Source organism: Condylura cristata, unplaced genomic scaffold (genome assembly GCF_000260355.1).
Source record: "Condylura cristata isolate star-nosed mole 26May11 unplaced genomic scaffold, ConCri1.0 scaffold00005, whole genome shotgun sequence".
NCBI lineage: Eukaryota > Metazoa > Chordata > Mammalia > Eulipotyphla > Talpidae > Condylura > Condylura cristata.
In genome coordinates this window covers 41781729-41805385 of record NW_004567106.1, presented here as the reverse complement: position 1 = coordinate 41805385, position 23657 = coordinate 41781729, and the positions used below count along the sequence as shown (strand labels likewise).

The window sequence follows — 23657 nt, the reverse complement described above, 5'->3', positions numbered from 1 at the left end:
GACCTAACACCTTGTGCCATCAAGGAAACTCCTTGAGCTTGTTTTTGAAAGGCATATGTGTTACTGCTCAAAACAAAGTAGAATAAGAAATTAACTCTATTGAACAACCTCAATTAAAATGTGTTAATATTCACTGACTATACAGTCTATGAATTTAGGCTAGTCTTTGACTACTTGAATTCTGAACTTTTTAAACAGTTGAGCGGAAAACCTATGCATGCAAAGTCACTGTTTCACTGAGGTGTGAAATCACATCAATTTTGATATAAGAAAATTTTTGTAACTCCTTAAATCTAGTGTTTATTTTTAATGTTTTGCTATCTACCTCACTGTCTTTTGACAGTGTATTTGTTGTTTTAGCAAAAAGCAGCAATATATGGTTCTGATAGAATCCTTTGAGTTGCAAAGGGTACATAAATTGTATTAATGTCAAAGAATATCTTGATTTCAGGATGCCCCTAAATCTGGTACTAGTTGCAGCTCTCGCTGTTCAAGTTCCAGACAGGATTCTGAGAGCACAAGGCCAGAATCTGAAACAGAAGATGTATTATGGGAAGACTTGTTACATTGTGCAGAATGCCGTTCATCCTGTACCAGTGAGACAGATGTGGAAAATCCTCAGATTAATCCATGTGTGAAAAAAGAATATAGAGACGACCCTTTTCATCAGGTTGGTTTATAGTATTGGATTATGTGGGGTATCAGACCAGCTCCTTTGAATGTATGTACAAATTTTACAGAAGTGAAGACAAAGCTTAAATCCAATTGAAGTAGCATTACTGTAAAAAAAAAATTTCCTTTTATGAGAGCTGTGATCTGGCTTTGTTGAAACACAGAATCTTACTATCTATGTTATGGTTGTGTCTCCCACCTTGAGAAGATAAGTTCCTGAAAAGTTGTTGGTTGTATGGCATTTCATGAGTCAATTGTGTTTTAGATGCATCTGTCTGTTCTTACTTAACTTATTTTGTGCTTAGATTCATCTACATTGTGATTGTAACTCTCTCTACATTTTATGAATAGCACAGTTGTATTTCCAAATACCTGTTGTAATGCTGTCCAACAGTCACATAGGTTATGCTGAATCAAAGTTTTAACACAGTAATTTTAATGTAAAATATTACCCCTTGAACACAAAAAAAAAAACATTAAAAATAGTCTACTTTTTTAAATACATAATTTTCAAATTCCAACGTGAACATACAACACATCTCATTTCAAATAGCCATGTTTTCGAAGTTCAGTAGACACATGAGCTATTGAAAGTAAACATTGCATAGTGCAAAAAATAGTCTACTTTTTTAAATACATAATTTTCAAATTCCAACGTGAACATACAACACATCTCATTTCAAATAGCCATGTTTTCGAAGTTCAGTAGACACATGAGCTATTGAAAGTAAACATTGCATAGTGCAGGCCTATGAATATCTTCATTTGAATGTCCCACTAGTACTTCAAAGGTAGCCAAACTCTCTTTTCTCTCTTGTAGATCTGTTTTTCTTATGGCACTCAAAACTGATAAATGATACCTCACCAGTCCAGAAACGTTGTGATAATTTAAAATCTTTTCTTCATCCTTCTTAGTTCTCTTATCCAAATTCTTATAAAGTCCTAATAACAAGTAAACCATTAGAAAAATAGAGATAGAGACCCTTCTTAGCTTATGAAGGAACTATCAAAGGAATCTTATGAAAACTGATATTTAATGTCATAATTTTAGGAATAATGAGATGTGCTATGTGTTCTTTTAAAGGCAGAAATAAGACACGTACACATCCATTACAGATTTTTTTCCTACCAAAATCTCAGTCTTTTTGTTTTCAGTTAGACTGAGGATGATTTCAAATCCACATTAAAGAGGAAAATGTCAAAGGAACACAAACAGTTTTGAAGGACAAGCTTGCTGGATAAAGGAATTTGAAGTATATTTAGTGGATATCAAAATTTTTATTAAAGGCATAGTAATTAAGATAGCATGATGTAGGTATATGCTAATAGACTGAATGTCTGTGTCTCCTCTTCCTAAATTCTTACGTTGAAGTTTAATCACAAACTATGAGAATATTTAGAAGTGGGGCCTTTGGGAGGTGATCAGGTCATGAGGATGGCGACCTCATCAACAGGAATCAAGCCCTTATAAAAGAGGCCTCAGCAAGCTCTCTTGCCACTGCCAACATGTAAAGTTGAAGTGAAATGAGGGCAGCTGTGAAGCAGGAAGCAGTGCCTTGCTAGACTCCCAGTCTACCACTACCCTTCATTGTCTCAGCCTCTTATGAGAAAGAAATTTCAGTTTTTCTAATCCACTCTGGTCATAGTATTTTTGTTATAGCTGTCACATATAAATAAATGTACCAGTGGGGCAGATTAGCAAGTTCTTAGGATTCTGGAAAGGAAGCATACTTACGAAGCTTAGCTTTCAATAGAACAGCACACCTGATGAGAAAGGAGGAGAAAATACATAAAGCAAGTCAGAGTAAAAAAAAAGCACTGCCGGGCATTCTCTGCTCTGTAAAGAGCAGTATTCCAAGGCTCTACTAAGAAAAAGGGAGATGACAATATCAAGGGTTTGTGGATGGTGGTGAGCATGTATTTAAGGCAGTAACCACATACAAATAAAAAAGACCCTCACTGTTGAGGGTCTGAAACCACGAACTTGTAGTTCCTGCTCCACATAGGTGTGTCACATTGTCTGGAATATAGTTCTAGAAATCATAATGAACATTTAATAAGCATTTACTATATACCAGGCACTGTGAAAAGTGACTTGGATGTAGAACCTTATGCAATCCTCATAATCTGTGAGTGTTTTTTTCAAGATGAGAAATTTGGGGCTCATGATGAATGCACAGATAGTGATAGTGTGAGTGCGTACTCACCAGTTGCTATTCAAGGGATAGTAGAGGAGATGGCTTGATAGAAGTCATGATCTGGTGAACTAGATATGTTCACCAGATTGAGTAGGGAATGAATAACAAGGGACTGATAGATCAAAGGTAGGCATGTTCAAGGAGAAAAAAGATGATTTGGAATTGGTTTGAGGGAAATAATTTTGTAAGACACAAGTTGTAGTTTAACACTAATTTCAAAAACTGCAATTCTGTGTGGTGTCAAGATTCATAGTAGTTGCTGAAGTTTCTTAGAATTTATGAAAAAATCAATAATCAATACATGAGAATAGGGTGTTGAATGAATGTCATTTTTACTCAGGATAATAACTGGACTTGAGATTTGGGGAAATGCCTATTGGCTGTTTACCTTGTGACATAGCAGTATAGAAGCAGTGAACATGGATTCCTTTAGCTCTTTGTTGTATCACCTAGTGACTGGTACATTGGAGGTGTGTAATAAATATTAGTTGAATGATTGCATGAAACAAAATAGGAAATTTTCAAAGCTTGCTAATGTGGCCTTTCAATGATTATTTTAGAAATTGTTTCATATTATGAATGTTATACAGAATAAATTGACCCTAAATCTGTCACATCACTTGTTTCCCTTTATTGTAAAATAGTCTGATATTCTTTTCTGCATATTTAATTGTAGCATACTAAGCTTACTGAATTTGTTTTTGGATTATTCTTATTCTCAAGGCATGTAAATAAAATGAAGTCATATTTTCAGTTATGCTAGTAACCCATAATGGAAATAGGCTCTCTTTACCATAAAATACCAATTTTCTTTTTTTGTTTGACCAAGTTCTGGGTTAGAGGTGAAAGACTTTTTTCTGCCAACTGGAAAAAAATCCTTCCTCATGAAGACACACTGTGCTTCTGAATCAGTGTGTTCTGCTCATGTTTGCTTAATTTTGTTGTATACATTTGTACAGGAGAAATGTTTTCTCCTTTCATTGCTGAGGAGGACATAAAAAATATATAAAGCCATATTTAAGTGAGCTTCATTTTAAAGTACATGAAGTCAGATTTGGATGACTTACAGTTCCCTCAGTAGAAAACGCTAGTAAAGTGATTTTTGTGGTGAATTTATTTGAAATAAAACACACCACCATTTAAGTATTAAAGTTCAGGTGACTTTGAAGAAGTTGAAAGCAATTATGATTGGAATGAAGCTATATAGTGATGACTAAAAGAGTTCCAGATTTTATTGTGAACACCATTCTAAGAAGAACCTGTATGATAAAATTACAAAATAGAATTTGTTCTGATGTTTTCCTTAGAAAAAAAAGTATGTAATGCAATGCTGCTCTCCATACACTGCAGCATTGTATGTTTCAACAAGACCAACACATGCATAAAGAAGTCTTTTAAGCAACTCTAAATTCAACAGTTTCTAGTTACTTTTTCTCTTTGCCTTTTCTTTTGATTTTCTAGAAACAGGAAACGATACCAAATTTTAGTTAGAGGAACTGGGAAGGTAGCTGGATAAATTTGTATAAACAGAAGGGCAGCAAAGAACTTGAGTTTTGTTCTTTTTTTGTTTCTAGTGAATCAGTATAATATGCCTTGCTTTATATTATTGGCAAAACTTTTAGTTCATTGTTAGAGATTTAAATAGTCTAGAAATCAGTGGTTGAAATGTTATTACCTTTTAGGCATAACACTTTTTCCATTCACTTTTTTGTACTTGTAGCTTTTTAGTACCACTGTGTTTCACTGTTAACTAGATTTCCAGGGAAAGTTTGGCATATTTTGGTTTAAATTATTTGTATGCCAAACTAGAGGTATTTGTTAGGATAACTTATTAACCATCCTTAATTTCTAATAAATTGTATCTCATAACTCTTAAGACAATTCAGTAGTGATACATCTACTATGAAGATTAATGTATATTAAAATACTATATCTTTGGAAAAGATAAATTTTAGGTGGAATCTTTTCATAGTTAAACTAAACATAAGATTTGCCAGTAGCATGACTGTTGTCATTATGGTTGCCTGTAATTGTGCATCAGTGTTTATTCTTACATAATAAACATGACACATATAGCTTTACACAAAGAAAAGAAATCAGAATAATTTCCCTTATGTTTTCTTACATATTTTTGAATTGTTCACTTTATACCATTACTTGAAATGAGCCAATGCAACTTTACTCCTCCTAGAGCAAAATTTTATATTCCTTAAGTTTACGGAAACATTTATCATATTTTAATCAGTTTTGTCCTTAAAGAATAAATATAACTATAATAGACTCTTTTGTTCACTGTAAGAAATTATTTTAATGAAATGTTACAAAATTTTGTTAGAAATACTGTAATGTGAACAAATATATCCTATCCTGGGTTTCAAATGTTCTGTCAACTTTGTTAATACAAAGTTTAGTGTTTCATTTATTTTATTGCTCTTTAATCCCCAAATACATTATTTTGAAGCTTTATTCTTTGCATTATAGATCTAAGACAATCATGACATCCAAAAAGTCTGAAGGATCTGGTCTTTTTGTCCTAAAACTTTCAATTTTTCTTTTATATTTTTTGCTCCATGAAGCAGTCAGAAATACTTTATTCTGCTTGGGAGAGTAGTGCTAATTCAGTGTGCTATAATTTGCAGTATTTGTTATAGCTGGGGAAAAAAAGGTAAATTGACTCTTTACTATCAAATGTTAAGGATAGAAAAGTACTATCAAATATTAAGGATAGGAAAGTAAGAGTCTCTTTTTGATGAGATTATATCACCAGTCTTTCACAGAGGTTTAAATCTCAGCTGTCACTCTTTTTGTATTGAATGATCATAAGTTGGATTATCAGTAATATAAGCAGCTTGATAACTCTTTGCCTTTGAACTTATTAATAGCTATGTAAACAAATTGACAACTGTATTCTACTGTCAGCTCTCCAATGTATATACTCATAATATTAATAGAATTTTAGTGTCACTGAAGTTGTATAGATATAACTGAATATATGAAGAATATAGATATAACTGTATTTTATAAGTAGAATATATAGTTCAACAATTTCTATTTAGTTAAAATTGTGTGTATGGCGATATACAGAATTTTATTTACACTTAACTAGTTTTTATGAAATGTGATACATGTATTTACCAGTTTATATTTATTTTTTTGTAGAGTCATTTACCTTGGCTCCATAGTTCCCACCCAGGATTAGAAAAAATAAGTGCTATTGTATGGGAAGGCAATGACTGTAAGAAAGCAGACATGTCTGTACTTGAAATCAGTGGAATGATAATGAACAGAGTGAGTTTTTAAATTTTATTCTTTTGGCTCAAGTTTTTAGTTAATATAAAATAATTGTTATGCTTATAACCTAACCATCTCATTTCTTTAAACTGAAAAGATTTGTGTATATTTGACTCCTTTTGTGATTTAAACAGTGATTTGCCACCAAACTGTTCTCAGCTTACAATCCTTTTATTCTTTTGACCAAATAGATGATTTGTAAGCTATAAATTGTCCTCTTTCATTTTACTGCTTTTTTATTTTCCAGTAGATCAAACAGTAGAGCTGCTGGATATGTAAATGTTAGGATTTATTTTTCTGTATCATCCCCCCCGTTTATCAGTTTCCAAAATACTTAAAAAAATCCAAACTAGAAAATGTATGTTCAGATTTGGTTACCTACTTAAATATATAAGCATAATGCAGCTAATGGTAAAATTTGTGAAAGGTTTGAAGTAAAATATGAATACTGTGGATTTTAACTTCAGGGCTTATTGTTTCCTCAAATCATTACTGCCTTTTAAATTTAACCTAAGTTTTGTACATATTTTTTATGCTAGAACTGCTATGCACACCTTTTGTATTAGAGGATTTAAACAGTTATACCTTGAAATTGATCTGCTCTATTACAGATCTTATGTGAGTCATGCAGAGTTGAGAAATCTGTGGAGATATAGGTTTAGTTGGTGTTCTGTACCTTAACTGTGAAATGGCAGAGCATGTATGTAATTTAAAATACAGTGATTAAAAGTTAGCTTAGTATTGGCCCTCCCTGGTGGTGCAGCGGGTTAAAGCACTGCACTGAGAATCTAAAAGTCACTTCCGCATGAGTTCGATTCTCGCCTGCCCCGGAGGTGATCACATGGCGTGGCAGACCTCTCCTGACCCACCCACTGCCCCCCTCAGCAGTGTACTTCAATGGTCTGCCTGTTATGTTCCCCACTCTGTCTCTGGTGAAGCCTCTCACTGCCCCTGAGCCTCTGGCCTGTACCCCAGTTCTGTATGCACAAAATAAATCTTTAAAAAAAAAAAAAGTTAGCTTAGTATTTAAGATCCTTCCCGATTCTACTAACCTTATAGTTCCCTATTTTAAACTGACTCCCAGCCTTTTAGTTCCTCTTATTTTTAAGAGATTTACTCATTTATGTATATAGAACTTGGGTACAGGCCAGAGATGCAGGGGCAGTGAGGGGATTCAGCAGAGACAAGAATGGGGAGCAACGGGCTGGTCAGGAGAGGTCTGCTGCACTTCAACCCTTTATCACCAGGGAGGGCCCTATTCCCTCTTACTTAATTTCTTCTAAAGTAGTTTAAAGCGACAACCATATGAACTCTTTAAAGAAAAACGTGTTTTTAACTTTTTAAGTTACCCAATAAGTATATTTCTAAATTTTTTCCCCCAGTAAACTTAATTTTAAGTGGATATGAGATACTATTTTTAAAAAGTACTGCAATTTTTAAATTATTATTTCTAACTTTTGAAATAATGTGGTTATATAGAAAGTTTTTTTCAAGATCTGGGTAAGTAAGGATTATCATTTGACACCTGCTTAGTGAATTAGAGATCTAATGATGAACTGATAGAAAAATTGAAAACAAGGTATTTTATGTATAAAAGGCCTCTAAGTTTATGCATATTAAAATACATTAGCTTTGATACATTAAAATGATATTTAAAGTTCTATTGCTGTAAATAAAATACAAGGAACCATTTCACTGTTGATAAAATCTTTTTTTTTTCTTCCTTTCTTTCCATAAAGGTAAACAGCCACATACCAGGAATAGGATACCAGATTTTTGGAAATGCAATTTCTCTAATCCTGGGTTTAACACCATTTGTTTTCCGACTATCCCAAGCTACAGACTTAGAACAACTTACAGCACATTCTGCTTCAGAGCTTTATGTGATTGCATTTGGTTCTAATGAAGATGTTTTAGTTCTTTCTATGGTTTTAATAAGTTTTGTTGTTCGTGTGTCTCTTGTGTGGATTTTCTTTTTTTTGCTCTGTGTAGCCGAAAGAACTTATAAACAGGTGGGTGTAATAGAGAATTTTGGACAGAGACTTTTATCTTAGTCATAATCAAAATATTCCTGAATTATTTTAGTGTTTTCTTAAGTCATTTGATCTGCTAATTGTTTTTTTTGTAGTACTTAACCAAATCTGATCATAAAAGTCCATAGTTTGGTTGTTTTCCTTTGATGATCTACTAGCAAAGTAATTCTTATTTTGATCTTTTTTAGCGATTACTTTTTGCAAAACTCTTTGGACATTTAACATCAGCAAGGAGAGCGCGGAAATCTGAGGTTCCTCATTTCCGGTTGAAGAAAGTACAGAATATAAAAATGTGGCTCTCTCTCCGTTCCTATCTTAAGGTAAGATTGGTAATGATTAAAATAATCCTGCAATTTTGGCTATCCATGATAGTTGTTTTCTTACTTTGATGACATAAATAACGGCATACATGATATGTGGACTGTTTAGTATTGTTTTTGGTCTGTGTATAAAAATCCATAATATCTAGTCAATTCTTTACAGTGAAAAAGTTAATGTAAACGATTCAAAATCAGATGTCCTAAAATAATCTTTATAAATCCCACCAACTTTATCCTACCTATTAAAGATTGGTTATCGCTAGCCAGCAGAGGGAGCCCACTGCTTAAAAAGAATTAAAAAGTCACTTCACTGAGGTGATCTAATTAAAAGAATTTAAAAAAAGAGCTTGCAATGAATGCTAAGTCATTCTTTTAGTTTTTTGAAATAATTTTCATAATTTCCTAATGTAGAATAGGGAAGTCATTAGTTTGAGGAAAACAATTCTGTGGATTATTTTTCATATTAATCTCCATATCTTATAAAGTTGCCTCAAAACCTACTCTTTGATATATGTAGATCTTAATGCTTTTTATGTTAATAATTTAAAAAATTTGCACTATTTGTCATAGTTAAGTTTTAAAAAATTCATTGTTCATTAATTTGTAAGCTCAACTTAGTCTCCATTGAAAAGCATTGATTTTTTTTTTTCCCCCACTTACGTGATACTTACATGGTGTGGAAGCCTAAGGACAGTTTTAGCTTAATGAGAATCCATTCTAAAATTCCCCTCATTATCAACCCGAAGTAGGTATCACATTCTGTCATACATTCATTTTTTTATTCACTATTAATGACATATAGGTCCCTACCTGCTTAAACTTCAGTGAGGAAAACTTGTAACCCCAGACCTAGTAGTTATCTAGGTATTTACTTTCTCCTCTTGCACTTCTGACATTCAGTTGATCAACTCCTATCTTGTTTTCAAAATTTATCTTGAATTAATTTAGTTGGTACCTCCCCTTTATGACCTAACTCCGGCCTCTTGTCTTATTCTGAAACACTTTCCTCCCTTTATGCCTGCTTCTAGGCTGCTTCAGGTATTTGAATACACTAGTATCTTTGCTGTTTTATGCTGTTACACATACTGTGTCTTCTGCATAAATATTGATTTGTGCCATCATATCCCTGCACTTAATTCCCAAATGTAAGACTAGTGGACTAAGAAAATCTCCCTAAGGAAGAGATGCTTATATCAAATGCCCTTTTAGTTTTCTCAAAGCATCTTACAGGTGCTCAGAACCTTATGTATCTGGCTGAGAGCATGTTGTCTCACTCCTCTACTAAATCCTGTAAACTTAGGACCATGTGGTTTTTTTTCTCTGTTGTATTTGCAGCACCTCACACGGTGCCTCTATGAGTAAGTGCTCAAGAAAGATTTCTTGATTATTATTAGGTGAAATGAAGCATTTGGATGAATGCTAGGCATTCTATGCTATATAGTGACCATTTTCACTGTGTTGCAAATCCTTGAAATAGCAATACTTTCTAGTTAAAATTCACTTGACAACTTATGTATATTTTCACCAGGGTAAGCTGTGGATCAACACTTTTAAAGTTTTCTTAAAAGAACTTAATGCATACAAGGGCTGGGGTATATAGGTCAGTGTGAAAGGATTCACCAGTGACAGAAAGGGGAGCAGTGGGACTGCTGAGCCATGTGTATCACCTCCCTGGTCAGGGATCAAACTCATGCTGCAGTAGCTACTGTAGCCTCATAGAAACTTAAACTTGCGCCACCAGGGAGGTCACTGGATCAACACTTTAATTGAAAGCTTGAAAATTGGCTGGTAATTAGTAAATCTGTTTAAAAGTGTTTTGCCTTTCCCCTCCCTAGCGTCGAGGTCCTCAACGATCAGTGGATGTAATCGTCTCATCTGCTTTCTTGTTGACTATCTCAGTGGTATTTATCTGTTGTGCCCAGGTGAGTTAACTTATTCTGTATAAAAATAATCAGAACTATAAACATTTTAGCTTTAGAAGGTTTGTAATAATAAAGCAACAATCTAAGTAAGCTGTGTTACATAAGTTTTAAAATTGACTCTTGCAGGTTTTATTTTCCATAAAATAAACCTTATGTATCTGTCATAACTGAGACAAGCATAGTCGATTATTTTTGTTTATAATACATTTGGTTATCTTTATTTACAAGATAAACGGGGGGAAGTAGAGTTATAAAATTGTTTCAGGCTATTTTTCATGAAACTCTTGCCTTATTCATATTTAATCTTAATTTTTTAAAGATTATTTTATTTATGCATGAAAGAATTAGGGTGTAGGTCACACATGAGGGAAGATGAGAGGATTCACCACAAGGAGTGGGAAGCAGAATAAGTGGAGTTACTGAAATACTCTGCTGAGGGAGAAGGGGGGCAGGCTGAATCGAACTCATTGCATAAGTGGCTTTAGATTCTCAGTGCTGTGCTTTTTAACCTGCTGTGCCACCAAGGAGGGCCCTAAAACTTAGTTTTACATGAATTGTCATTGTGATTTAAGAGCCATATGCTCTGACAATTCTTGAGCCTCCCTGGTGGTGCAGAGGTTAAAGTCTCAGCTGCTCTGAGTTCCCTCTCCAGCCAGGGAGCTTAAAACCCACATGTGGTGCTGCAGACTCTCCTGTGTCACCTGCTCATCCCCTCAGCAATGTATTTCAGTCAATCCGCCTGCTTTGCTCTCTGCTCTGTCGCTGGTGAATCCTTTAATACACTCCTGCCCATACAACTCTGGTCCACACCCCACTTCTTGCATGCATAAATAAATCCTCAGTGACAAAATTAGGAAACAGTTTGTCAGAATATAGTTTATGGCATAAAATTTAAGGTGACATACTAACTAGATTACTTGAAAATTCTGCTTTAAAATAGCTAATCATGCTGAGGATAGGGGGAGCCTTAACTTCTTAATATACATAAGTGAGCTTTTTTATATAACATTTATGACAGTGACAAGCAAAAAGAATAAAACTGAAAGAGTAAGTTAATATATTTTCATGCTTTGGCATTCCTAGAGGGTGTGAGCTGAGTTGTTAATCTTAGTCCTAGAATCTTGAGGTTTTTTTTTTTAATGTCCAGTGGAACACATACCTCCATATAAATGCTTGAGACATAAAAGTCTCAGTGAACAGGTAGAATAAGAAAAACAGCCTGCCACCAACTCAAGAAGACAATAAAAATTTGTCTGTCTAAATTCCAGCAATGGGGGGGGATGTCTCTCTGAAGCTTATAGACCTGTCCTTATTACAATAGATGACTGAGAGAGACTAGTGGAGAGTCATAAAATCTTTCAAAATGTGGAACATACACTGTACATGTGATATTACCTTACAGGTGTTTGCTTTATATTAGGTTTCCTTCATCACTTGTCAGCATTTTGATTGAGGGTGCTAAAAAGTACAGACAGGAAAAAGAAGTGGTATAAATTTGAAAAGAAAAGCAGTCAGACTATAATTATCTATATAAAGCAGCCAAGTGACTTTATATTATTTAAAATACGCACTTTTTAGAATAGGGTGAACTAAAATGGATTCATCAACATTTAAAAAAATCAACTTTGTTACTACTGTAAATCAGATATTATCAAACTACTTCTGTAAAGAGCCAGATATGACTTATATAGCATTGCTATTCAGAAAACATTTATCAAGAAAAACAGACATGATAAAAAGTAGATATAAATGAAACATTCTAATTAAGCAGGAAAAATAAAAATAAAATAGTAACAATTTATATATGTAACTATCAACAGACCCAGCAGTTTTTATACATATTAACACAAGCAAACTTTATAATGAAATGATGTTGATATGTGATAACATTATATAATTCTAAAATAAATACAAAATAACATTAGGAAATACATTTAATTGTAAACCTTCATACAAAAAATTAACACAACATTCATTGCCCTTATAGGGAGGTAAGAAAGAATGGGAATAATAATCAAGGAAAGTTTAAAGGGGCTTCAACTGAATATTTTTCAAACATCTGAAAGAAATGTTGCAAAATACAAAATCTGACAAAATTAGTTTGTATGGGTTTAATTACATTGTACTTTATATGCTTAAAATATTAATATTTAATAGTATATAGTAACATTTTAATAGATGTTTAAAAAATACTTTATTAATGCTCAATCTATATGAAGTAAAAATTTTTCTAAAGAACTTGTCTGATCACACTGCTTCCTGTTGCCTCTTTCATACACTTAGTTGCTTCATGTGCATGAGATCTTCCTTGATTGTCACTACAACTGGGAGCTGGTAATCTGGTGCATCTCCTTAACACTTTTTCTACTAAGATTTGTTACCCTTGGATCAGAAACAAGTAAAAAATACAGCAATACCTCAATATTACTTACTGAACAGGTGAGGATGCATGATTATTAATGTTAATTAGCTATGTTACAAATCAGTGTCTATAATCTTCAGTTAATCTAAAATATTTTTGAATTTTACATTATTCAAACTCTATTTTTCTTAAGCCCTATTTGCATTTGATAAGAAGGCAGTGCCATTTATAGAAGGGGTGGGTTCTAAACTATTAGTGGGGATATTTGCTTTAAAGTGTTATCAGCCATACTTGAATAGGCTACAACTTTAATTGACTATTTAATTTGAATTGGGTATTTACTACTTAGGAATTTAACAAGGAAACTGTCAGTGAAAATGACTTAGTCAGGGGGTTGGGGGTAATAGCAAACAAGTAGATATTTTTTCCTATTTTTTTTTTTTTTTTGGTTTTTATACTAAAAGTTTCCTTAATACCAGTTGTATTCATTGTTCTTTCTTAATTGAAAGATAAACCTCTACTTGAAAATGGAGAAGAAACCTAACAAAAAAGAAGAACTGACACTAGTGAATAATGTCTTAAAACTGGCTACTAAACTGCTAAAGGTAAAAGTGAAATGAAAATGGATAGAATGTGCTGTTCTGACATTATGTCTTAGTCTTTTTTATAGTGTCTCCTTGTATTGGGCTTTCATAATTCTCCAAATTATGCCCAAATTATGTTTTAGCACATTTATACCTCCTAGACCTTAAAACAGACTTCAAAGGAAAGAACTGGTAGTAATTTGGGAAGTTACATTTCTTAGAGTAGTCTCATTGAGTTGTTATTTTTGATCAGTCTTCTAGACACCTGGCACTTAAAATAGTCCCACTCTGGATCCTCACTGGTGGCACAGTGGGTTGGGAAGCAGCCACTTCAGTGCGAGTTTGATCCATGGCCCCGGAGGTGACCAAGATGACCTCTCCTGACCCGCCTGCTCCCCTTAGCAGTGTACTTCTCCAATCTGCCTACTCTGCCTCTAGTGAATCCTCTCATTGTTCCTGCACCTCTGGCCTGAGCTCCAGTTCTGTATTCATAAATGAACAAATCTTAAAGAACACCAAAAGTATGATTCATTTAAAAAAAAAAGTCCCACGCTGGTGTCACTGCTCTCTAGTCCGTCTTCCACATTTTGGACCTCGTGGTCCTTCTGCATACACATTTGATAAACCTTTCCCCTAGTTAAGTATCTTTAGTACCTGTCAGTTGGCATAATCTGCCCAGGGAGCCAGCTTTCTAATTTTCCTGCACCGAGACTCTTTATAACAGTGCTTAGCAACCTAAAATCTCAGAGACCTTACTCTGTGGAAAGTACTAATTTCAAAATATACCTCCTTTGTGAGACTCATTTATAGACAGACATGTTTATTTCATGTCTGTTACACTATAAGGTCCTTCAGATCAATTACCGAATCTTAACTTTCTCAGGGCCCAGCATATAAATGTTTGCTTCATTCTATTAATCAATCCATGTATTTGAAAATTAACTCGAAGTAGATATTACATATGTATTAAATATTCAGAAAGTCTGATAAATGTCTAATTCTGTCCTTATAATAAAAAAAAAAAATGTCCTGAAGCCAACCTTGTAGCTACGAGAACAATACTAGTCACTCATTCAGGGCAGAAATTGGAGTTACAAATTTAGGTTACAGGGCCCTTTTCAAAAAAGGCTTTTAAAAATAAAATTTACTTATTGGTGAAGTGTAACCTAGGTTAAGAACTAATTCTTAATGAACCTGAGTTTATGTTTATTTTTTCTCTTCTGCTAGGAGTTGGACAGTCCCTTTAGACTATATGGGCTGACAATGAACCCACTACTGTATAACATCACCCAGGTAGTCATCCTGTCAGCTGTTTCTGGTGTGATCAGTGACTTGCTTGGTTTTAATTTAAAGGTAAGAGCTTGCTTTTCTTTCTTAGTGCTCTATTATAATTTTGTGACTTTTTCTACCTAGCATTCTTTTAAGATCTCACCTGAACAGTAAATGCAATACTTCTGATAATGTTAAAATAAATTCACATTTATTTGCAAAGAATGATAGTACAATGTTAAAACTAGCTCTAATGGTCACAACTTTTTTATTTTTTTTCACTAGTTATGGAAGATTAAGTCATGACAGTTCAGAGAAAAGAAGATGTAGCCTCTTTTCCAGAATAAGACACCAACTAAGCTGCCTGAGAGCAGTCACTGACTGTGCCTCAGGAGTCTCAGCTGGCAAACTGACATGTTTACATCAGACTGTCTTGTGCAATTCTTATATTTATTTTACTTGTTCACTGTTTTTTACAATTTCTTTAGTCTTTATATTTTGTTTTTAAGCATAGATATTCTTAGATGTTGAAAGGGTGATAAAACTGATACACAGATACTTGAGATCCTGGTAATTGTTCAGAAATAATTGACAAAACAACAAATTGTGAGACTAGAAGCCATTGCTAAGCACTATTTCTCCATCAATGCCGTGAACTTGCCTTACTTGAAGAAAACTTCAACTTTGAATAATGTATTGAACTCAGCTAAATGCATTAAGCATTTTCTTCAGTAATCAAGATCCAGTCAGGGTTTCCCTTGAATTATTTTGAAACAATGCCAGGATCTAAACTGATTAAGCTGCAGTTTAAGCACCCTTCAGTATTAATATATATGGTATTACATAATAGGTCAACAAGTGCTCTTTGATGATAAAACTCTTAATAGAGCAATAATTGTAAATGGTTACCATACTGTAAGATATTTTGATAAAAACTAAATAGTAATAATTGTATTTATTTGAAAACACTGGGCTGTTTGCACAGCTCCAACTGTGCATGCTCAAAATGTGCACTTTTTAAAACTGTTACTTTCAATAAGTATCTTTACATGGGATATGTTAAATAGTGTACTAGGGCATGATATGGTATCCTTTTGAGTGGGTTATATATACTCATCTCACAAGTGAAGTGCCTATTGATATTACTAAAGTACATTTTTACTCAAGTAAAATAATTTTCTCCCCATGGTACACTATAGTGTATGCTATTCATACTACACACAAAACAACTTCAGAGTAAGGTGAGACCCAATAAGCTATCCTAATTGCCAGTTATAAAACTTGACAAATTTTCAGAAGCAGCAGCTTCTGAATTTATCCTCTAAACTTAATCTGATAGATGCTCCCGCCCCCTCTTCCATTACATAAGGGCTATTTTAGATGCTTTTAACATGAAAAGTTAACCCACAGATAATTTGCCAAGTATCGAAACAAGAACCTGGCATGTTAGTAAATAGGGCAAATATGATGGTACCTTAACATTGGGTCTTGATTTTAAGTAGTTGTATTTGTACAATCAAGAATATTTTAGGAATTAGATGAAACATGAAATGTTTTTCATGGTTTTTTTTTTTTTAAACTGGGCCTCTAGTTTTTAAAACAGAACTTATTTGAAACAATCTAGAATTTTCTTGGTGTAAGGTGCATCATGTTGAATATCCTCACATTTTTTACCATGTTTTAAAAAATTTAAAAGTAATTAATTGTAAACGATTGCTTTGATTGGTGCAGTTCTGGTACCCAAGTTATAATCCTAAGATCAGGAATGTGTAGAGAATAGAGCCATGTTCATACTAATCACTTTGTTCTTACCATTCCTTTTGATCAGCCTCAATTCAGCCTCATTGTGTAGTGTATTTTCTTTCTGTAGAAAACAACATAAAGTATTATTTGCCTATGTTTCTAATATGTTTAATGATGACCAAAGTGCATTCTGAGTTTTTTCAAGGAATGTATTACTGGAGCTTTAAGAACATACTTATTTTCTCATGTAAAAAATTAGGCTATGTCTGATATGTTTCTTCCTCTATTGTCTAAAATACTGAGGTTGTTTTTAGGAGTTATATTTTATAAACTTTCAAAATAAGGTACATACCTATACAGAACTTATCATTTTGCACAGAATATATTAAATATATTTTGACAGGAAAGTACAGCATGAATTCTGTTATGAATAAGAAAATTATTGTATTGCACCAAAAAAAAACAACTTATTTCAGAATGGAAATATTTTTGAGGAAAGAAGCTAAGTATAAGGATTTAGAAAAATACTTGGTTTGAAGTTCATTTTAATGTGAGTTGGGAGTTGATTTATTAAGGAGTATACCTCTCAACAACTTACTCTGTTGGATTATGTCACTAATAGGAAGAGCAGTAAAGTACTAAATGGAAAAAGTTGTCATTTTAAGCAATTTCAGAACATTAATGGAATCTTATAAAGCAGAAAAATTGACATTGCTGCATTTAAGAATACCATGAATGTGAGAAATTGAGAGCAGTTGTAACATGTCTCATAATATAGAAGAGGCAGCTCAAAGAACTGTGGCAGATGTATGTTACTCTTGTTCCTTTGCCACATGTATTGTATTTGAAAGTTTGGACAGCAAGTTTAAAATAAAATATTCTATGACAGTGTTAAAATTGGAGGTTTCTTCCCCCTTTTCCCCCTTTAATTTTCAAGACATTTTTATGGTTTTATTTCTTTCTACTCCCCTCAAACCTAAGTTATTTTTTAAAATGGCATTTGAAATTCTCAGAACATAAAAGAATATATATAGTCCTTTCATCACCAAAAAGCTATGTGACATCATTAATGTTTATAGACAAGTAGAAAAACACTTTAGCCTGTATTATTAAAACTTACTGTCAGGAGAGGTGATTTTAATCAGTTTTTAAAGATTTATTTATGCATACAGAACTGGGGTACAGTCAGGTGTGGAGTTGGTGACAGGATTCACCAGACACAGAGTTGGGAGCAGAACAGGAAGATCAAAGAAGTACACTGCTGAGGGCAGGTCAGGAGAGCTCTGTAGCAGAGACCATGTGGATCACCTCCAGCTTGGGATGGACTGGCACTGAAGCGGCTGGGACTTCTTGCAGTGCTTAGCTTTAAGACTAATTCAAGTGCACTTTCACATTTACTGTAAGCTTAAAATGGGCTATTTAATGTATTAGCCCAATAGGATCACAAATAATCACTTTAAAAGTTAATTTGAAAACGTATTGAGGCATTGTACATAGAAAGGACAGTTATAATGACCCTTCAGACTTCAACATAGAGCAAGTTGATGAGGTGCCAGTCATAATGCTCTATCATTTGAACCCTAATTCTCAACCTAAGTCTATATGAAGGATTCTCCCATGCTAATATCTTAGGGAGTCACTGGATAGTAAACTGTTGGGAGTTTAACATCTTAACATAGGAGGCATTATCCCCTGTCCCTCCTTACCACCTTCAGAATTGCTGCCCTTATGATAACGAATTTTACAGAATGCTAATGTTAACTGCATTGACCATTATATTCCCAACATATAAACAGTGCCCGATACACAGAAGAATCTCAATTTATTGAATGAATAAAACTTAATAGGTCACCACCAACTAATCTAAAATACTCACTTTACCAGATCAAAAAACTAAAGTTACAAAATAGACGTCATCTCGTAAATTTTCAGACATTGACTTTCATTGCCTAATGTGTCATGAAATAGTTTATATATGCTCTTAATTTGCTTAGTGGTTTCCAGTAGGAGAGTAAATATAATTGTTGTCCTTCCCTCCTATTTGGATGCAGAAACCCCAGCCATCTTCTTACTAACCTGAATATTAGAGATTCTGAAAGATTTAAAACAATCTGTGTTAGCAGTTTGAATTGGAAAATACTTTTCAAAAAAATACTTATTAAGCTAAGAAGTATTTAACCTTCCTGGTTTAATTTTAAACTAGGTGAATATCAGTAAGTAACACATGGAAACAAATGGTCTTTGGGTCCCTCAATAGAGTACAGAGGGGTTTCTGAGACCAGAAATTCTGAAAGCAATAGATGTAAATGAAATGGAGTGATTACTGTTAAGAGTCTTGAATCTAGAAACTGGTGCAGGACATAGGTATCAAAGATGAGCCAATTCATAAACTTAGCAGAAAGATACAAATTTTTTTTAAGCCACAGGTTTTCCCCACCCAAAAGACACAGACACCCCAGGACTAGGCATCAGACATTCCAGAGGACAGTCAAGATAAAGGATTCTAAGATAAGGGCTGGGACACAGACTTAATTCTGTCTTACACTTTAAGGCTGAGTGAGTGAGAAGCCCTACTGAGAACTAACAAATCAGAGACTGGTGGGGTTTTAGAATAAATAAGGAAAGAAGATATATGTTCCCTGAGGCACAACACCACTTTGGAGTCCTTGGTTTACTCCTACAGCCTGGGAGTCCTACTTTATTTCTGTTCCTTTTGTCCTCTATACACTTTTTCTTGTGTCTATCTAAACTAATTTGCCTCTTTTCACTTGCTTGCCTGAGTGTGAGCAAAGTTCCTGCTGCAGCCTCCTCAAACATACCCTAGGTGGTCTGGTGGCTGTGTAAGGGGAAAAGGATGTCCTGAACAAAACCTACCCCCCCCCCACCCTGGACCAAACCTGTGCAGACACCAGAAACTACAAATCCCATCACCACCAAGGGAGGATTGCTGGAACCTAAGGGCAATTAAATAGCCAGGTTTGGTATATAACCAGACATGTGGACCTTGGGGCTCCTCTCTTGGTTTTTTGCTGGCTCTCAGTGTGACCCAGGGATTCCAGGTCAGCGGAACCGGTAAGACTCATTAACCAATATACCTCTTCTTTCTCCCCAAGTTACTCATTTCATTTCCCTTCTTTTGTGAATAAACCTTTTATTATTAACCTTTTGGTGTGTGCCTGCAGTTGAGTCTTATATTACATAGTCCCTTTAAGTGCACGAGTAAGGACCCACAGTCAGGTAACCCATTTCATATTGGTGTTGCTCTGTGATAGCTGGAGCTCAGTGCTGAGAATGCTGCCCAGGAGCTATTCTTGGCTGGGAAACTACACCTGAAATTATGGTATCAAAAACACTAAGGAAAGTTGCGTCTTTCTCCCCCCCCTCCCCCCGAAGTCAAAATAAAAACCAAAGTGAAAAGTAAAGACACCATGACAGACTTGAAGTGAATTTTGGAGTTCAGGATCTATCTTTCTGGAATCCAAAAATCATATGGCTGGACTATACCATTCAAGCAGAGACTAGCAGGTCACACACCTGGGGTGTGGAAAAGAAAACTCCAGTTCTATCATTAATCTCAACATGCTGCTTAGTCCATTAGCACATTGTTTGGATCTCACTTCACTGTCTAATCTTGGCCTCATTCATCACTTTGGGATCCTTACAAAATGGGAGTCAGAACTTTCCTGTTAGCTGAGTCAGACTCCTGACTCAGCTAACAGGAACAAATACAAGCTGAGCTGGTACTGGCTCCAAAGTAGTTAGATTGAGATGTTCAAAATTACATCATGGCTTCACTTTATTTTCGTTAGGCAGCACGGGCAGTGCAAGGGGGCCAGAGGGGCCCCCTGGCCTTGTGGACTACTGATAGTGTCAAGAGGTGGCAGATGTCATGGCAACAGGACTCTGTCCACATTCCTGGTTATGCAGGAGTCATCTGGGTCTGGGGTAGGTGCATTCTGCCTTGGCTGTTCTGAGCTCCTAACTTCCCCCCTTTGCTACCCCTTGGGTATAAATCCCCTCCTGCACACTGGCCCTCCCTTCTCTAAGACCACATGTGTGGGCTCCTTTCTGCAACTCCCTCCCAGGTCCATGCCTGGGAAACTCCTCCAGAACCCAGCTGCTGCTTGCCCCACAGCTTCTTTCTCTCCTCTTCTCTCAGACTATATCTGCATTGCTGGCTAAATACTCGCCATCAGCCTAAGGGTAAGTCCTACCAGATGAAGGAAGTAATAGTAAGGCTTTGCAAGATTGACTCACACAAGTTGGGGTAGAAGGGGATCAGCACAGCCATTGACCCAGCTATAGAAACCAAGGCCTTGGTTGCAAAGCATAGCACCTTGGTGGTTCAACTGGTTAAAGCCCAGTACTATGAAGCTATCCACTGCCACTGCAGCACGAGTTTGATCCCCAGCCAGGGAGCAGACCCACATGGCACAGCAGACCTCTCCTGCCTCATCCGCTGCTCCCCTCAGCAGTGTACTTCGTAGATCTGCCTGTTCTACTCCCCACTGTGTCTCTAGTAAATCCTCTTACCTCCCCCCACCTCTGGCTTGTACTCCAGTTCTTGTATGCATAAAGTAAATCTTTAAAAATATCTTAAGATAAAAGCAGGTAGAGGACTATTGTAGGTTGTGTCTATCACAGATCCAAAGGTGAAAGATAAAGATTGTGCCCCATTCCATTAAAAATCAACAACAAACCTAGGCTCACAAGGAGTGAGCCCCTCCCCAAGAGAAGAGGTCTGTATCAGTGCAGCCTCTGCACTGGCCCTGGGCAGCAGTCCTCTGCCCACTGTGCTTGTGCGGGTGCTCCTTTCACCTGCTCTCTCCCTCTGTGGGGCAGCAGCCGCCTGCATCTTCCGGGGCTTCTCCTCACTGACCTCCCTCAGCAGAGGCAGCTCTCCCAAGGCCACTCACCTAGGACCATGCAGGCCTCTCAGCAAACCTGCCCCTTTGGGGCAGCTCTTCCTGCCCATTTGTGCCTATACAAGTATCCTTTACTCCACTGTCTTTTCCCATAATAAGCCTGTTCTTTAAATACAACAGAGTCTCTATCTTGTGGAGAAACTCGCCTGGAAATTTGCCATGTGCTGCTGACAGGGGAGCTCTGGTAAAACCTTTCCCAGAGTGAACCCAAGGACCCAGCACTAACTCAAAAAACAAAAAAATCACTACCCCAACCCTATCTTCTCCACCCTACTCTCCTCAACCTCGGCGGCAGCACAGATAGGTCCAACTCCGGATTCTCCTGTCTACTCCTTTTATTGACGAAAATTGTGTCACCACGTGGGAGTCCCTCTACCCCAATATTGGGTTGACCCTGGGATCCCTGGCTCATGGAGGGGACCTACTTTTCTACTGTCCTCTGAATGATGCTGATTCTTTATCAGCACCTCTCCATGCTCCACTCTCCCCCTCTTACACCTACCTCACCTGGCATATTGCCATGGGCAACTCTTACTCTATATCAACCCTTCTACTCCTTTGGGCCGTCTTCTTAGGTCCTTGGAGTCTTTGGGTCTCAGAAGATCTTAGACCTAAAGGCTTTCTACTGTTCACACAGCCTGGCTTCAATACAAACTTGACAACAACTCCAAATAACCTAAATACAGGACTTCTAATTTTCAGGTCCTTAATTCAATTTTGCCAGTGCAACTGCAAGTAGTCTGAGATCTCTCTCTCCCCAGCCTTTTGCTTTCTCAACCCTCCTTTCTCAAATTCTGTTCTACCTTCAAAATCCTCTTACTGTTCAACTGTAAACAACCTCATTCCCTTCTCCCCTCACAAAAGAAATCTCCTCCAGAGGACTCCTCACTTGCTGTTAACTCATCAGTCCTGCCCCCCATACCAAAGTCCATAAATCCTGTTCTCCTGTTCCTCTCTCCTGCCCTTTCTTGTATTATAACACCCTCTGCTAACTCAGCCTCTCCTTTCATCTTCAGTGACTCTGCTCTCCCTACGGACCCTTCCTTGCTTGCCCACACCCAGGACCTACTGCGCCAATAGCCTCTATCCTCCACTCACCACCATCACTGATCTACAAATCCTCCCTCCCCCGACCAGCCCCCAGGCACTCTCCCCACCTCCTCCAAAACTGAGGTCCCAGCTCCCCTTTTCCTTTTGTGGAAAGTAGCCAGTGTTAAAGGTGTGCTTTGGGTCCACCTTCTGTTCTCTGACGCACCTTCCCCAAATTGAAAAATGTTTGGGATCTTTTTCCGATGACCCCTCCATCTATACTAGAAAATTTAAGTATCTCACCCAGGCTTATGATAAGACTTGGCATGACATCTATGTCATCCTGTCTTCCACATTTATTGCTAATAAAAAGGATAGAACACCCCCCAGAGATTTCCTGAGTGTGGCATCTAGCTTTTAAAAATCGAGATGCACACGAAAGGGCTGACAAGGAGGCCCACGACAGACACAGAAAACCAACCCCACGGCAGACACAGAAAGCCAACCCCAGCGGCCCTGTGTGCTCCTCCAACAGCAGCAGAACCCTGATTGGGGCAGCAAGGAAGACAAATCTCCTGGGCCATGCTTCAGACTGGTCACTGGGCCTTGTATTGTCCATCACCTCACCCACCGTGAGGGCCCTGCCCCAGCTATGGCCAAGGACACTGGAGGGTTGACTGCCCTACTCAGGCACCCCAAGGTAGGTACGTCTCCTCCTTTCCCCAGTCACTACAAACAGGCACGACAGATCTCCTGGGCTTAACCACAGAAGACCGAGGTGGCCCAGGCAGCTCAGCCCCGTCAAGGACCTCCCCTGGCTTCCCCCCACCCCCAAGCCCAGGGGAGCTCCAGGTAGCAGGTAAAGCCAGATACTTCATCTCTCTGTACCAGCTCCCTCTGCTTTTAAATCCCACCCAAACCCTGGAACTGGTCGGAGACCTCTGACTCCAGGAAGCCTGTGATGGCCGTCCTCTCCAGATGAAATTCTGTAATTTTTGTGTCCTACTTTTACTTTCCTCTGACCCCTCCCAAGGTCAAAACTCCAGGTCATGCACAGAGACAGGATGCACCTCCTCAACCAAACTACATCTCCCCACTTGAAGCCCCGCATCCCTAAGTGCATACAGGACCAAATCTTAGAAGCTACCTGGCAAACTTTTAACCAACTTTTGCTCCAGTTTTATCAACCTGTGCCTACAGATCCCAGACTCGAGTTGCTGCCCTGACTAGTACCCTGACGTTCCAGCCAGAGCCCCCCCATATGGTACCACTCAGCAGGAGGCAGAGACAGTGCCCCATATAAACCAAA

General features: G+C 36.7%; 1 protein-coding gene across 4 annotated transcripts in view; it reads left to right on the top strand.

Annotated features, from left to right (window-relative positions):
• PHTF2 (putative homeodomain transcription factor 2) overlaps positions 1-23657 on the top strand; it is a 116121-nt gene that overhangs the window by 76069 nt on the left and 16395 nt on the right. For 2 of the 4 annotated variants that reach the window (XR_001145109.1, XR_001145108.1), the window contains exons 10-17: positions 452-670; positions 6030-6158; positions 7901-8173; positions 8383-8514; positions 10350-10436; positions 12720-12875; positions 13308-13403; positions 14610-14735. Coding sequence is in view for 1 of the 4 variants with exons in the window: in XM_004676897.2 (XP_004676954.1) it covers positions 452-670; positions 6030-6158; positions 7901-8173; positions 8383-8514; positions 10350-10436; positions 12720-12875; positions 13308-13403; positions 14610-14735; positions 14937-14957 (1239 nt within the window). In the remaining 3 variants the exon portion in view is untranslated. Of the gene's footprint in view, positions 1-451; positions 671-6029; positions 6159-7900; positions 8174-8382; positions 8515-10349; positions 10437-12719; positions 12876-13307; positions 13404-14609; positions 14736-14936; positions 17282-23657 lie in introns of those variants that run through there. The other 2 variants (XM_004676897.2, XR_001145110.1) reach the window with 2 other exon arrangements.